Source organism: Papio anubis, chromosome 2, assembly GCF_008728515.1.
Source record: "Papio anubis isolate 15944 chromosome 2, Panubis1.0, whole genome shotgun sequence".
NCBI classification, from domain to species: Eukaryota; Metazoa; Chordata; class Mammalia; order Primates; family Cercopithecidae; genus Papio; species Papio anubis.
Window position 1 is genome coordinate 140,996,898 of NC_044977.1, and position 15,698 is coordinate 141,012,595.

Genomic DNA, 15,698 nt, shown 5'->3' on the forward strand with positions numbered 1-15,698 from the left:
TTATTATTATTATACTTTAAGTTGTAGGGTACATGTGCATAACGTGCAGGTTTGTTACATATGTATACTTGTGCCATGTTGGTGTGCTGCACCCATCAACTCGTCATTTACATCAGCTATAACTCCCAATGCAATCCCTCCCCCCTCCCCCCTCCCCATGATAGGCCCCGGTGTGTGATGTTCCCCTTCCTGAGTCCAAGTGATCTCATTGTTCAGTTCCCACCTATGAGTGAGAACATGCGGTGTTTGGTTTTCTGTTCTTGTGATAGTTTGCTAAGAATGATGGTTTCCAGCTGCATCCATGTCCCTACAAAGGACACAAACTCATCCTTTTTTATGGCTGCATAGTATTCCATGGTGTATATGTGCCACATTTTCTTAATCCAGTCTGTCACTGATGGACATTTGGATCATATTTTATTTACTTCTATTTTAGTCTTGGAAGTATTAAATGGAGATACCTATCATTTGGGGGGATAGAACATTAAAAGATAAAACAATCTTGAAAAGAAAAAAAGTCAAGTTATGCTTTACACAAGGTAGGGAAAACCCATTGGCACAAATGTAAAGATTTTCCATTTGATTTACAAAATGCATCTTAGCTGATCAGTAATCTGTGACTTGGATGCTGTGCTTCCGAGATAAGAAAGAATCTTTGCCTCTAGGAATACAGAAAAACTAAGAAGGCAGTTTCCCTCATGTTTCAGCCACCAATAGGACAGATTCATTTCATGACATTAGTATATAAGCTAAGTAAATTTGAAGAGTTGATGCTAATTTACGGTGACATGTCATGAGAATCAGTCAAGAAAAGTGAAAATAAATTTTTTTAAAGGTAGAGGGTGGATTTTTTTTTAAGGAAAAAGAACTATTATACTCACTTGTTGGGGAGTAGGAATCTGAAAGAATTAAAAAGAGATAAGCTGACTTCATTTATTGGCCAGTTAACAATGTAATGAGAAACACTTTGTGTAGACTGGAAAGATTCCTTCAAAGTTTATAAAATGTTGTCTTCTCAAAACAAGAGACAGTGACATTTACATTCTTCTCTAAACATGATTTCAAGTCAAGGTCTTGATGGCATTAATTATGTTTCCATAGTTACATTTAACCTCTCCAAGTCACATAAACCCTTATGAGAAACCCCTTTGACACAGACACTGGGATTTTTCTGCCTCTTTTATTGCTATTTATCACAATTTTCAGACATCTTTAAAAGTGAGACAACATTTTCTGAACACTGGTATTTCAGAGAGACAGAGAGAAAGAGAAAATTTAAAACAAGGTCATCACCAGCTCTGTTTGCTTTGTCTTTGGTGGGGGTGGTATTTGCACAGAATCATGAAGGCAACCATATATCTGCTGATGAAAATGAAGATGGAACAGGAATACCTCAGCCCAAAGGACAAGGACATTTGCCATCAAGTGGCCTTTGTTCTATTCCCAACCCCTCTATCATCTCTTCAAAATTGGGCGGCCTTCCTATCTCCCTAGCAATGGCCATGGTAAGTATAGCTTGTCAATTAAACATGAAATGAAATGTAATCTTCCCAAAACAACAAGCCTAGGGAATCTTATCTGCTGTCATGTGAGAGTATTATTGAAGATAAGACTACAGATGGTTGTTATTGGTAAAAGGAGAATATAATTAAAATGACTTACTTATGGTATTCTTCAAGGACACTGGTGGTAGTACAGCCCTTTCCTCCCAAACTCTGAGTCTCTCTTTATTCACTTCCTCAGTTTGACAGTGAAATTTGAGGGAGTGAGTGAGTTACATTCAAATAACTCACTCTAGAAGGTAGGATAGGATAGACTGTCTAAGTGGCAGACTGTGGAGTGCTGCAAATGCATAAGGCAATGTAGATGTGTAAGAAAGTACCCCTGCATTCCTGTATGCATGCAGGAAGGAGAGAGCTGGGGGAACTTGCCAGGCCCTGTCCTGGGCAAGTTGCTAATCTCAAGAAAGAAGCAAGTTTTCTGGCATTACCAATTAATATGCAGATTTGAAAAGAACATGACATAGTGGCCGGGTGCAGTGGCTTACGCCTGTTATCCCAGCACTTCAGGAGGCTGAGGCGGGCGGATCACGAGGTCAGGAGATTGAGACCATCCTGGCTAACACGGTGAAACCCCGTCTCTACTAAAAAATAGAAAAAATTAGCTGGGCGTGGTGGTGGGCGCCTGTAGTCCCAGCTACTCAGGAGGCTCAGGCAGGAGAACAGCGTGAACTTGGGAGGTGGAGCTTGCAGTGAGCCAAGTTCGTGCCACTGCACTCCAGCCTGGGCGACAGAGCAAGACTCTGTGTCAAAAAAAAAAAAAAAAAGAAAAGAACATGACATTTCAGGATCCAAATCACCAGGATCTGTAAGCTACTGGTCCCGGGACCATTTGCTCAATTCAAGACTTCACCAGGGTGGAGGCCAGGGGCTGAGGCAGAGATCCAGCCAGGAGGCAAAAGTAAAGATATCTCATTGGGTCAAATAGGCCAAAGCTGGAGGCAATGCCTTGGCAAATGTCCAAAAGGACCAGCTGTCATGGGCAAAAAGATGCCATTGGAAACTGGGGAAGCAGAGGCAACGGTCAAGCCAAGGCAAAAGTACCAGAGAGACTAAGATGCCCCTCCCATTGGATTGCCCTCCAGTGTAGCCCTTGAAATCATAATGAAACTCGGGGCTTCTCAAGACAATTTCCCCATCATCACCCTATCTCCTAAACCTCCACATTACATCCTAGAAGCTCAGGCAGGGACCTCTACTCAGGGCCTTAAGAATGAGAGTTGGAAGAGGGACCTCCTTCCTGAGGACGTGCTGCCACACATGCATGTTTGTAGAAACAACCCAGGACCAGCCTAGGCATCTGGGCAAAGACCAGCAACATTGGCCCTGCAGTCAGGCCTGCCATGTACATTGAGTTGCACAGTTTGTGCACTGCACACAAGATCCCAGCTGAGAGGATGCATGAGGACTAAAACCCTTTCCGGGGAAACCACATGAAGCCTAACACAGAGTCTCCATCTGCTTTTTGAGCATGAAGGCTGGTGACCTTGACTACGGTATTTCCAGCTTCGATATAACCTTTCCTTAAGCTCCCTGAGACAGGACACAATCAGATGCAGGGACCACACAGCCCCTGGATTCCTTTTTATCATACAGAACCTCCCAGGCTTCATCGAAGAACTTTCTCCACCGTCACACTTGGAGTACAGATGCACTGAGAGGCCTCACTTGCTCTTTCTTGTTGTCGAAAATCTGTCTGCCCCGGCTGGGCATGGTGGCTCACACCTGGAATCCCAGCACTTTGGGAGGCTGAGGCAGGTGTATTGCTTGAGGCCAGGAGTTCAAGACCAGCCTGGCCAACATGGCAAAACCCCATCTCTACTAAAAATACAAAAATTAGCCAGGCATGGTGGCACATGCCTGTAGTCCCAGCTACTCAGGAGTCTGAGGCAGGAGAATCGCTTGAACCAAGGAGGCAGGGGTTGCAGTGAGCTGAGATCCCACAACTGTACTCCAGCCTGGGCAACCGAGTGAGACTCTGTCCAAAAAAAAAAAAAAAAAGAAAGAAAAGAAAGAAAATCTATCTGCCTCAATCCACCTTGCTTCCCTCTTTTTGTTCAAATGCCTGAAGTCACAGGAAGATGGGCAGGTCCGCAGAGCTCCCGGAACACTGCACTCAGCTCAGTGGCCTTGAAGCCTCTGGATGGAGCCTTAACTTAATCGCTGTTCTTTCAAGCAATGAAGACAGATAATATGTAATCCTGCCAGGGCCCCCAGGCCTCAGTGATTCTGCTGCCTACACTGTGGTATAGACCAGAAATTAGAGCAACTATCTGCATTTTACTTGACAAGGAAATGTTTTTAATGAAAAACTTTAATAAAAAATGTATTCTTGGCTTCTGCAATGAATTTCTTTGGAGGATGTCACTTTAAAATGTACATGTATCTGAAAAATAGGCTACCTTTTATGTGAAAATGAGAGACAATTATGATTCTATATTGATACTTCCCTGTAAAAGAAGTAATTGCAGAAGGCTTCCTAAAACACAACAGTGGGTACAAGGGAGACATGGGATGGCAGGGCATCTTCACTGCATACCTTTTTTGTCTCTCTGGATTTTGAACCACATGAATATACCATTTTTTAAACACAAACACAAATTTTAAAATTAGAAAAAGCATTCACAGATGTTTGCAAAATCTTCTCATCTTTCTCTGTATTGGGGAGGCGAAAAACTCTCAGTCTGAATATCCCCACTTATCTACAAACACAAACATGATGCAACTGGGGACTGCCCTGTGAGTACACCAAGGTAATGTGCTCCCTTTGGAAAAGGCTGGGAGACAAAAGATTTAGAAATGAAGTTGATGGAGTGTTAAGAAAGTCCCAGAAATAGAGACAATTGATTTTTCTTTAAAAAAAATAAATTTGGATTTATTCCCATTATATGGGCCAGATGATCGTGAGTCCTTGAAATAGCAGTAGAATTAATTAAACACATCCTGGGAATTCAGGATGACGAGCTTGGGATTCTAAATATGCTTGTTCTAGGGAGGCAGTTTGGAAGCTTGACCAATTCTAATCGATGTTTCAGCAGTGCAGCCACCTGGCAAATTGTCAGAGCTATTGAATCCTAATACCACTCCAGAATGCCTTTTGCTGTCATTCTGCTATTCTTTTCTCTTCTCTGTTTGGATTAGGGATGCATGGCATTTCCTGACATTGGCACACACTGTCTCTTTGCTGGGAATCTTCTCTGAGAGTGGGGGTTGGGTAAAGCACCCTACGCACCTTTGCTTTCCTTAGCTCTCCTGTTTCTCACCTTTTGCTGCCCTCTTTCCGATACTCCAGCCTTCTTCCTTCCCCTAACCTGATATCTTTGAACATATGTGGTGGAACAAACTCTGGCCAAGGCTGCTGGCTCTGGTGAAATCGTGGGAAAGGTGAGCATCGTCTCTAGGCTCTTCCACCAGCCCCACCTAATGATCTTCCTTTTCTCCAGGGCAGTTTTGCACCCTCTCCCACTCCCAGGCCCTTTTCTGGACTCAGCCTTGAACACATTTCTGTAGCTGCAATATCATCCAGAAGAATCATAGTAAAAATATAATACCAAGAGACCAAAATATTCTGGAGAGACTCGAATGAATGAAGCTCTAAAATGGGATAATAGGCAGGGTGTGCTTTTTGGGAGAAAGAAGCACAGCCTGGTGAACCCCCATAAGGTCTAGCTCATAGACGGGTCTTGATAGGTGCGAATTAATTAATTCAGTGCCTCTGGATAATCCTCTAGTGCACCTCAGGCTAGAGTAGGGGTGTCCTTCGTGTGCCTCTCCAGATGCATGGTCCACTCTTCTCCAACCTACTCTCTGCCCAGTAGAGAGGTTGACCTGTAGCAAGACTGACCTCCATCAGCAGGGTGCCCTCCTCCTTTGGCTCCCTGTTGAGTTTGAGCAATGGTGAGCCCTGAAAGTAAACTGAAGGGAGGGAAGGGAAGAGAAGTCGAGTTGCTCGTGGCTAACTGAGTCCCTCTCCTGTCATGGCAGTCCTTTCCCCAGGACTCTCTCCTTTCTTGTTCAAGTCACGATTCCTTTGTGTGCTCCTTCAGGTCTAGGGGTCATAATGACTTCCCACTGTTGCTGGGACACTGCATTAGCCATTGTGGTGTCACCACACCCAGCCCACATCTTTATAAATAGTCGCTGTCTTAAATGTTCCTCAAATTAATTATCTGATTTGAGAATGCCATCTGTTTCCTGCTGGGACGCTGGCTGGTACAAGTTGAAAGGCTTGCATTTGGGTCCTGGCACTGTCATTTACTATATACGTGACCTTGCATATGCCACTTAGCTGATCTAGGCCTCTAGTCCTTTCACTGTAAAATGAAAGAGTCAAATTAGAATTTTAAAAATTCAACAAATAGCTATTTTGAGCCTACTACATACTAGGCAGTATGCCAGTTGCTAAGAAATTGATGGTGAACATGATGGAACCAAGAGTCTACTACTCTGTTAGTTGATCTAGGATAGAGATGTCTTCTTAGAACATCTTGGAATCTCTGATTCCATGATGGTCTAGTAATTCCTAAGGCAAGAAGAGATTTAGGGAAGGAGCTTTAAAGAGGATTAGTCTACCTCAAGTTAGGGCTGGGCAGGTGGTCACAGGGACGCTCTAAACCCAGGGACAAAGTACAAGGCAGTCAGGGGAAGAACATGAAACCTGTTGGAAAGAAGATTCAGGGCCTCTATCTTTGAATGTGTGTATAAAATGTGTGTGTGTAAATTATGATCACCATCACTGTCATCATAGCAATCAAATGGAACAAAGTGCCAGGAAAGAAAGGAATTCTTCCCAAATATAGAATACTAGCAAAGCACAAAGAGAAAAACTATAAACCATGCTTGATTATGTTAATAATAATCATGGCAGCCACTTATGAGGACCATTTACCATCTGTTTCTAGTTACTAGACAGCACAACAGCACATGTAATTATGTGTCAGGTTAATCTCATTATAAATAATATCTGATATTTGAAAGTAAATTTTACACAAGTAAGTTGGGTCATCTTTGTCACACTGGCCAATAGGGCCTGGCCAGAGAGACCTGTGGCTTCTCTGTTCAGAGGGACAGTTGGAGAGAGAAGCTTCTAAGTTGGAGGTGGGAACTGGCAGCAGAAACAAGAGTGTGGTTTGGCTTGCAGAACTTTTAAAATTGAATTTAAAATCTAAGCCTTCTTAGTCTCAACGGTCTTAATCTTCCACATTTATACACAGCTTTTCCTCTCTTATTGCTGCCAGTCTCTGGTCTTTTTCCATCTGTGTTGGGACTTTCTTCCATACGGCACAAGATGTTCCCGTGTAGACAGGCTGTGTTTTCACAAAGGTAATAACACCCTACATTTACTTAGCACTTATGGTTCCCAAAGCCCTTTGCCATGCTTCTCTTTCAATAATAGCCAGGATGTGGACCAAGCAGGGGTTACCCCATTTCTGGATAAATAAATTAAGTCTTAGAGAGGTTCAGTAATTTGTCCAAGTTCACATGGTCCGTAAGGAGCAGAACTGGGGCTTCTTTGCCCCTGAGTCGGGAGCAGTCTTTCTGTGCTGTGCAATCTCAATGTCAGGGAAACATTTTCTATTCGTTTTCAATGCCTGTCCTGGGGATGTTCTAGGTCTAGGGCTCTCTTTGGCCATAGCACACACCAAGTCTGTGTCTTCCAGAGCAGCGTGTGCCTGTTCGCTGTCTCTCCTTGAAGTGCTGTTGCATTGAGACACAGAACACATAGTTTTTCTTCAAGTGGGTCCTTGCTCACCCTGAAATGCACCTGCCCCCTTTTCTCGATAGAGACAACCTTTTCTTTTGAGGGTGGAAGTAGAGATGGCCGGGAAATAAATTCTAACCTTAAACCAGCACCGGGGCCAACATAGGAAGAATGTTACAGATGCATGCTTCTCCTGCATCTTTCCTTTTTAGAAACCAGTAGAGCCTGCTCTTGGGGCCTGCTCCATGCACAGCTGGGAAGAGGCACCTCAGCTCTGGGCCTATTGAGCTCCATGTTCCGTTTGTCCACATTCTTTGAATGGCTGCAAGTGCCTGAATATGATATTCAAAGTCATCCAGGGTCAGGCCCAGGGTACTTTGCAATCTGAGCTTCTACTTTTCTTCCTACCCCTTGGCCTACACACACACACACACACACACACACACACACACACACACACACAGAGTTCCAGTCACATTGAACACTTACTCCTCATCCAAGGACACCCCAGGTACTGATGTGTGCATGTTTGCAGATCTTTCTGTCTGTCCAGCGTCCGCTCTGTTACAGGTAACAGGCTGGTGTGTGGCATGTTCCAGAGTGTGAGATGTGTGTCTGTGCTGGAACAGGGGGATATCTGTGCTTCTAGGGATATGGCATTAAGTAACGTGTTACATATCATTGAGTTATCTAGTGAGAAAGTGATCCCCTTCTCCACTCTGACAGGTCAGAGAGAAGGACAGTACAGTAAAGGGCAGTACACATTCACACCTCTTTAATTCTTCTTACCTCCCTTTTAAATTATTAAGAGTACAACACCTGGTCAGAGCTTTCACAGGCAGCAGTTTCTAGCTGTAATTTATAACATTGTTTTATTTTCATTATATTTTTATCATGTGTGGCAAATGATTTTGATTTCCATTTAAGGAAGTTATATAAAGTGTCCTTCTTAAATAAATAGTTTCTAAGTTACAAAATATGTCCCAAGCTAGTGAAAAGTATTCATTAGAGAGATTTCACCCCCCTGCCACCTCCACCAGAACAGGTGCTGGTGTCCACAGACAGTTCACGTCACAGGACTTTTGTGCAGGCAACCCTCAATACCGGCTAGGAGCTTGGTAGACTTGCTGGGTGGCAAGAGAAATAAGAATCACTGCAGCTCTCAGGAAGGCACATCCATAGGAAAAGGGGAGAGTACTACATCAAGGGAACACCCCGTGGGACAAAAGAATCTGAACAACAGCCTTCAGCCCTAGACCTTCCTTCTGACAGAGCCTACCCAGATGAGAAGGAACCAGAAAATCAACTCTGTTAATATGACAAAACAAGGTTTTTTTAACACCCGCCCCCCCCCCCCAAAAAATCACACTAGCTCACCAGCAATGGACCCAAACTGAGAATAAATTCCTGATTTACCTGAAAAAGGATTCAGGAGGTTGGTTATTAAGCTAATCAGGGAGGCACCAGAGAAAAAGCAAAGCCCAATATAAGGAAATCCAAAAAATGATACAAGAAGTGAAGGGAGAAATATTCAAGGAAATAGATCGCATAACTAAAAAACAATTAAAACTTCAAGAAACAACGGACACACTTCTAGAAATGCAAAATGCTCTGGAAAGTCTCAGCAATAGAATTGAACAAGTAGAAGATGTCTTCAGCTCTCAAAGACAAGGTCTTCAAATTAACCCAATCCAACAAAGACAAAGAAAAAAGAATCCGAAAATATGAACAAAGCCTCCAAGAAGTCTGGGATTATGTTAAATGACCAACCCTGAGAATAATCAGCATTCCTGAGAAAGAAGAGAAATCTAAAAGTTTGGAAAACATATTTGGGGGAATAATAGAGGAAAACTTCCCCAGTCTTGCTAGAGACCTAGACATCCAAATGCAAGAAGCACAAATACCTGGGAAATTCATCGCAAAAAAAGCATCGCCTAGGTACATTGTCATCAGGTTGTCTCAAGTTAAGATAAAGGAAAGAATCTTAAGAGCTGTGAGACAAGGCCAGGTGTGGTGGCTCACGCCTGTAATCCCAGCACTTTGGGAAGCTAAGACAGGCAGCTCACTTGAGGTCAGTAGTTCAAGAACAGCCTGGCCAACATCGTGAAACCCTGTCTCTACTAAAAACACAAAAATGAGCCAGGTGTGGTGGCACACACCCGTAATCCCAGCTACTCAGGAGGTTGAGGCAGGAGAATCACTGGAACCCAGAGGCTGAGGTTGCAGTGAGCCAAGATCATGACACTGTACTCTAGCCTGGGCAGCAGAACAAGACTCCGTCTCAAAACAAAACAAAACAAAACAAAAAGAGCTGTGAGACCAAAGCACCAGGTAACCTATGAAGGAAAACCTCTCATATTAACAGCAGATTTCTCAGCAGAAATCCTACAAGCTAGAAGAGACTGGGGTCCTATCTTCAGCCTCCTCAAGTATTAATTAGATAATGATTGGTACACCAAAATGATAGAAATCATAAAGATGACACATACATGATTAAAGTAGGGCAGGTGTTAAAAGAATGGGTAAAAACCCAGCTGTGTCTACTAACTGGGTGAACAAAGGCAAATACTCTAACTTCTTTGGCCTTCGGTTCCCTCATCTGGATAAAAGCTGGATAACAGCACCTGCTTCATAAAATTAAATGAAGGGAATAAATGGGAAGCACTTATCCCAGTGCCTGGTGCATAGAAAATGCTCAGTAAATGCTACATGCCATTGACCAGCCTCATTCAAATGCCAGCTCTTCCATGAAGCCTTCCTGAGTACTTCAGTCAGAAGTTCTGTCTCCTCTGTTTTCTCATAGTACTTTTCACTTATCCTATGGAAAGTCACATGTTCTGTCTTGTACATAGCTGTGGGTTATTAGACTTTTTACATAACTATATCCCACACAAGACCGTGCATTTAGCACATGCTAAATGATCAATCAGTCTTTGATTTTGAATAGATTCTGTTTTTTTCATACATTTGGTTTATAAAGTCTTGTTCCCATTTTTCTGGGAAGTTGTAAAACATCCTCTGGAATCTCAATGTGCTGCAGAGTATAGGAAAACCTCAAAGACCCTGAGACAGAGAGAATGCTTGTTTAAATCGCTACTGTACCAGGCTGGAAACATGAGGTCCTGCCTATTCCTTTTTTTCTGGAGTGAGAGACAAAAGCCCAAAGATGGGAGAGGCAGGGGTTACAAGTCATTGCTACGGGGCAAGAGCTGTAGGCACAGAGCAGCCACGGTGAACTACAAGGTAGATGGCTGGCAAAGGAAGGAGAGACACGAGGGACAAAGGTTGTCTAGTCATCTTCTGCTCTGGACTTCAGACAGTTAAAACCGGGGACTAGAGTAGTATGTAAACCTGAATGTAGAAGGGAACGAGGCCCACCTCCTTGACCCCACCATGAAGAATATGTCTAGGAAGAATTCTCTTTGTTTGAATCATTTCTTTCCCCTCTTCTCAGAAGCTGCGGCAGATCCTGTTTGGAAACACAATCCATGTCTTCAGCTATAACTGGAAAAAGGCCTATTTCAGGTTCCATGATCCTTCTTCTGAACTAGCTTTCACTTTGGAAGTGGGAAAGGTAGTAGACAGTTTATAATTTTAAAAAATCTTAATCCCATGTTCCTTATCCATATATCCTTCCTGTCCACATCCATGTAAATGCATGTTTTCATTATAATCATATGTAGAAAAATATTTATAAAGTTTAACCTTAAATGATAATAGACTATTTAAAATTACTTTGTAACAAATCTAAAAATCTGATATGGGCCAGGTGCGGTGGCCCACACCTGTAATCCCAGCACTTTGGGAGGCTGAGGTGGGTGGATCACCTGAAGTCAGGAGTTCGAGACCAGCCTGGCCAACATGGCAAAACCTTGTCTCTTCTAAAAATACAAAAATTAGCTGGGTGTGGTGGTGCACGCCTGTAATCCCAGCGACTCGGGAGGCTGAGGTAAGAGAATTGCTTGAACCTGGGGGGCAGAAGTTGCAGTGAGACGAGGGCAGGCCACTGCACTCCAGCGTGGGAGACAGAGCAAGACTGTGCCTGGAAAAAAAAAAAAAAAAAAAAAAATCTGATATGAAGCAGGGACATGGTGAAGGCAGGATTGAGGAAGACATACATCCCCAGTCACCAGTCCACGGGTCTCCACAAAGATGCTAGGCATTGCAGAATCTAGCCCAGCCACAGCACCAGCCACGGCCGCAGGGAGGAGTGGCACAAATATAGCATGGTGTCCCTTCGCAAAGCTCGAGGGGATACCAGGAGGGAAAAGCCTGCAGAGAAGAATAGATAACATTGATTTCCAAGAGTTCTTCACCTCATCATTCATTCTCCTCATTTCAGGGAGGGGCCCGAAGCATTCAGATGGCTGTGCAAGGATCCATCATCAAATACTTGTTGTTTACCAGGAAAGGAAAAGACTGTAACTTTGGCAGGTAAGAGGACTGTGAGAAGTACTTGAATTACCCATTTCACTAGAATCTTTATATGCTAAATAATCATAACTGAAAAAATTCAGGTTGTCTCAGAAAGGAAATCTACCTCCTAAGACAGAAATGGCCCTCTCTGTCCCAGAGAGGCTGGATTCCACTACTGGGAAGGGCTCTGCTGGAGTCATTCTGAATGTCCAGTTGCAGGGATAATGTTGACAGGTTTTATGCTCTACTGCAGACCACGCTGTTAGGTAGAATTAAGCACCAGGTCTCAGGTGGACCTACTTGTCCATATTTGATGGAAAGCACTAACCTAATAATTAGGGAAGAACAAAGGGGTGATATAAAAACCCGATTAAGTGATCAATCCTCTTTTTTTTTTTTTGCAATGAAGTCTCGCTCTTGTCCCCCAGGCTGGAGTGCAATGGCATGATCTTGGCTCACTGCAACCTCCGCCTCCCAGGTTCAAGTGATTCTCCTGCCTCAGCCTCCTGAGTAGCTGGGATTACAGGCACCTGCCACCACACCTGGCTAATTTTTCTTTTTTTAATTTCTATTTTAGTAGAGACAGGGTTTCACCATGTTAGCCAGGCTGGTCTCGAACTCCTGACCTCAGGTGATCAGCCTGCCTCGGCCTCCCAAATTGCTGGGATTACAGGTGTGAGCCACTGTGCCTGGCCAATCCTTCCATTTAACCAGGCTGATAAGGTATGATGTTTGATTTTTGTCTATTTTTAAAGGTCAGCTCAAGTTTATTCAAATTACTTTACTCTTAGAAGTTAACAAACCCCTATCATGTGCAAAGCCCTATGCTAGATATTAGAGGAAATATAAATACTTCTGCCCTCAGGCAGGCAAAGTTATTACCACCAAAGATGAACTAAATGTATAATATATTCTAAGATTGTGAACTGCCAGTTTCCCCAGAAGCAGAGCCCATGATGGGGATACTTAACACAAGTGATTTATTAAGGGAGTGCCCTCGGGAGAGAAAACCATAAGGGAGTGAGGGAAGCAGGACAGGGAAGGGGAAGCTGAGGAAGACTGTGGCTTCCAGCAATGTCAGTCTGATGCCATGGGAGCTCGGGTGCATGGATTGCACTGCGGAGCCTGCCCCTCTTCAGATGAAGGAGCAGGCCTTCTGTACCTCTTGCTCCAATGAGGCACTGGCTGTGGGCCATCCTTAGGGAGGAGGCATAACTCCTGGTCACTTCTGGGCAAGGTGGCTTCCATCCTTCAGAGAAAGTAGAAAAGGGGGAGCCACAGTACCCAAAGTAGCTGGGGGATGAGTCCACCTCCTAAGTAAAATGAATCACAGGGAATTCAAATGGAACACATACATTTGCCACATAAAGGTAAGGCACTTAGCACAGCACTGTACCTGGCCTATGGCAAATATGAAATAAATGTGAACAAGTAACTACGTCTGTAGACACGCTGCACGAAGCCTTCCTGAGCCCCCCAGTCACAATGTCTCTACTTCCCGTGTTTTCTCATAGCACTCTGTTATTCTCATTCTATCTTGCAATATGGTTTTGGAGTATTAGGCTCCTTGACTCTTTTTTTTTTTTTTTTTTTCCTGAGATGGAGTCTCACTCTATCACCCAGGCTGGAGTGCAATGGCATGATCTCAGCTCACTGCAACCTCTGACTGCCGGGTTCAAACCATTCTCCTGCCTCAGCCTCCCGAGAAGCTGGGACTACAGGTGGCTGCCACTATGCCCGGCTAATTTTTGTATTTTTAGTAGAGATGGGGTTTCGCCATGTTGGCCAGGCTGGTCTTGAACTCCTGACCTCAAGTAATCCACCTGCCTCAGCCTCCCAGAGTACTGGGATTACAGGCATAAGCCACGGCTCCCGACCTTTTGTTACTCATTTCTATATCACCACAGAGCTAGATGGATTGTATAAATCATTGCTGAGTTAATAAATCAATCTTTATTACGTGTTTCTTTATAAAGACTATAGTTCTCAATGTTAAGTATTTAAAAAATAAGCAGAGTAAAGGTCTCCCACTGTGTAAAGACTGGCTCCCACTTCTTGGGAAGGCTACACAGACCCTGAGTGTATTCAATGCAGTATAAAAGTCAAGGGGAGGAACTTGGGAACCAGGTGAGCTGGGTGTAAGTCACTGCTCTCTGACTTTGAAGATGAATGACCAGGAGCAAATTACTTCACTTCTCTGTAGCTAGGTGATGTTCATTCCAATGGTTTCCTACTCCTGCCTTCTGCATTATAGCTTATGTGAAATAAGCAAGAAGGAGCAGGAGCAAGCCCTGGCTGCGGCGCTTGCTGGCATCCTGTGGGCTGCAGGAGCAGCTCAGAAGGCCACCATCTGTCTTGTCTCTGAGGACACTTACATCGCATCGACTCCGGACTACTCTGTGGACAATTTCACTGAGCGAGTAAGTGCAGTCCTCCCTGTCCTGGCAGATAAAAGGCCAATGAAGCCCGAACATGTAATAGACTTACCATGGATATGCATGTGGGGCCCCATCCATGTTCCTGATGTGACTGGAGGTGCCTTTCAAAGAGGCAGGTACCAAGGGCTATAAGTGATCCAAGCAGTCAAAACAGAGAGTCCTATTGTAAATTCCTCCTTCTGGAATTCACCAGGATCAAGAATATCTCCCATCTGAAATAATCATAAATGGTATTTCCATATCCACTGCCTGAAAGACAGCTAAATTTCACCTATTAGGAGAAAACCTCTTTCTAGTTTTACTGCTCAAGATATTACATGATTTTAAACTGAGGAATGTAAAAGTGATGCTGGTAGCTACCCAGTTTCACTGTGTATGTTTTGCATGGCCTTGTGTAAGATAATATGTCAGTTTTTAGTAATGTGATTATGCAATGAAACAAAAAACCTACTTGCAGTAATAACAGTGAGTTGACATCTCTTAGATGTAACTTTCATCTTCCTTTTCATTTTTATCTTCTGTTCCTGATTTATAGCTCCAGCTGTTTGAATTTTTAGAGAAAGAAGCCGCTGAGAAATTCATCTATGATCACTTACAATGTGTAAGTGTTTAAGTGTTGAGATAATTCCTTTACATTACCTGATCTTACAGGGATCTTCTTCCTTTTATAAAGTCTGTTTCTAATGATGCCTGTTAAGAAAACCAGGTCATTTTGAGGGCCAAGAAAGGGCAGAATTAGAGAACAAAAAAGATCTGCCTCTTCCTCCTCACAACCTAAAAAGAGGCCAGATCACACACAGACCCACTCACAAATGCATCTTTTCTTTGGTTTATCAAGACCAGAGAATAATACTTCAGAGAGTATATACCAGTATTTCTTTTGCAGCAAGAGAGAATGTTAAAACAGGCCTGTCTCATCTAATGAATAGAAAACAAAAATGGTGAGCAAATAAAATAAAATAAGGTTCTTGTTTAAGCTGCCAAAATGACCATTCACATGGACTCCAAGTAAGTGGTTTCTTGAAAAGGTGGTCCTGTTTCACCTGTCTATCAGCACCTTCCATACAGTGTCCTCCACTGCAATGATTCTTCCCTACCCCCAGGGTGGAAAGGGGACAAAGAAGGGTGCAGTGATGGTAGAAAATGGAAGACATTTTTAAGAATCCTCTGTGGAGAAAGAAATAAGAGCTGATTTTCTGAAAAATCAGAAACCTACAATGTGAAAGCAGAGGGCAATTATCAGCATAACCATGAAGTGATACAACTGTACATTGCACGGAGCAGGGAAATGTGATCTCGTAGGTCTGTTGTTAACTTGTGTGATAGGCAGAGGACTAGTCTCCCTAAAGACGTCCAAACTCTATACCCAGAACTTGTGAATATGTTACATTACATGGCAAAGCGGAATTAAGGTTGTTAGCTGACTTTAAAATAGGGGAAGGATCCTGGGTGACCCAGGTGGGCCCGGTGGAATCACAAAGGTCATTAATATAGAAGAGGAAGCAAAAGAGGAAGTCAGAAGTGTTAGGAGAAGAGTGCCCCCTGCCATTGCTGGCTTGAATCCGCTTTGATGATGGAAGAGGA

The 15,698-nt window shown here is 43.4% G+C and overlaps 1 protein-coding gene across 1 annotated transcript in view; it reads left to right on the plus strand.

Annotated features, from left to right (window-relative positions):
* MINDY4B (MINDY family member 4B) overlaps positions 1–15,698 on the plus strand; it is a 36,694-nt gene that overhangs the window by 2,373 nt on the left and 18,623 nt on the right. Inside the window, exons 3-7 of the mRNA XM_031663678.1 lie at positions 1,338–1,505; positions 10,715–10,834; positions 11,603–11,694; positions 13,931–14,096; positions 14,650–14,715. Of these exons, the coding sequence (XP_031519538.1) occupies positions 1,338–1,505; positions 10,715–10,834; positions 11,603–11,694; positions 13,931–14,096; positions 14,650–14,715 (612 nt within the window). The remainder of the gene's footprint in view (positions 1–1,337; positions 1,506–10,714; positions 10,835–11,602; positions 11,695–13,930; positions 14,097–14,649; positions 14,716–15,698) is intronic.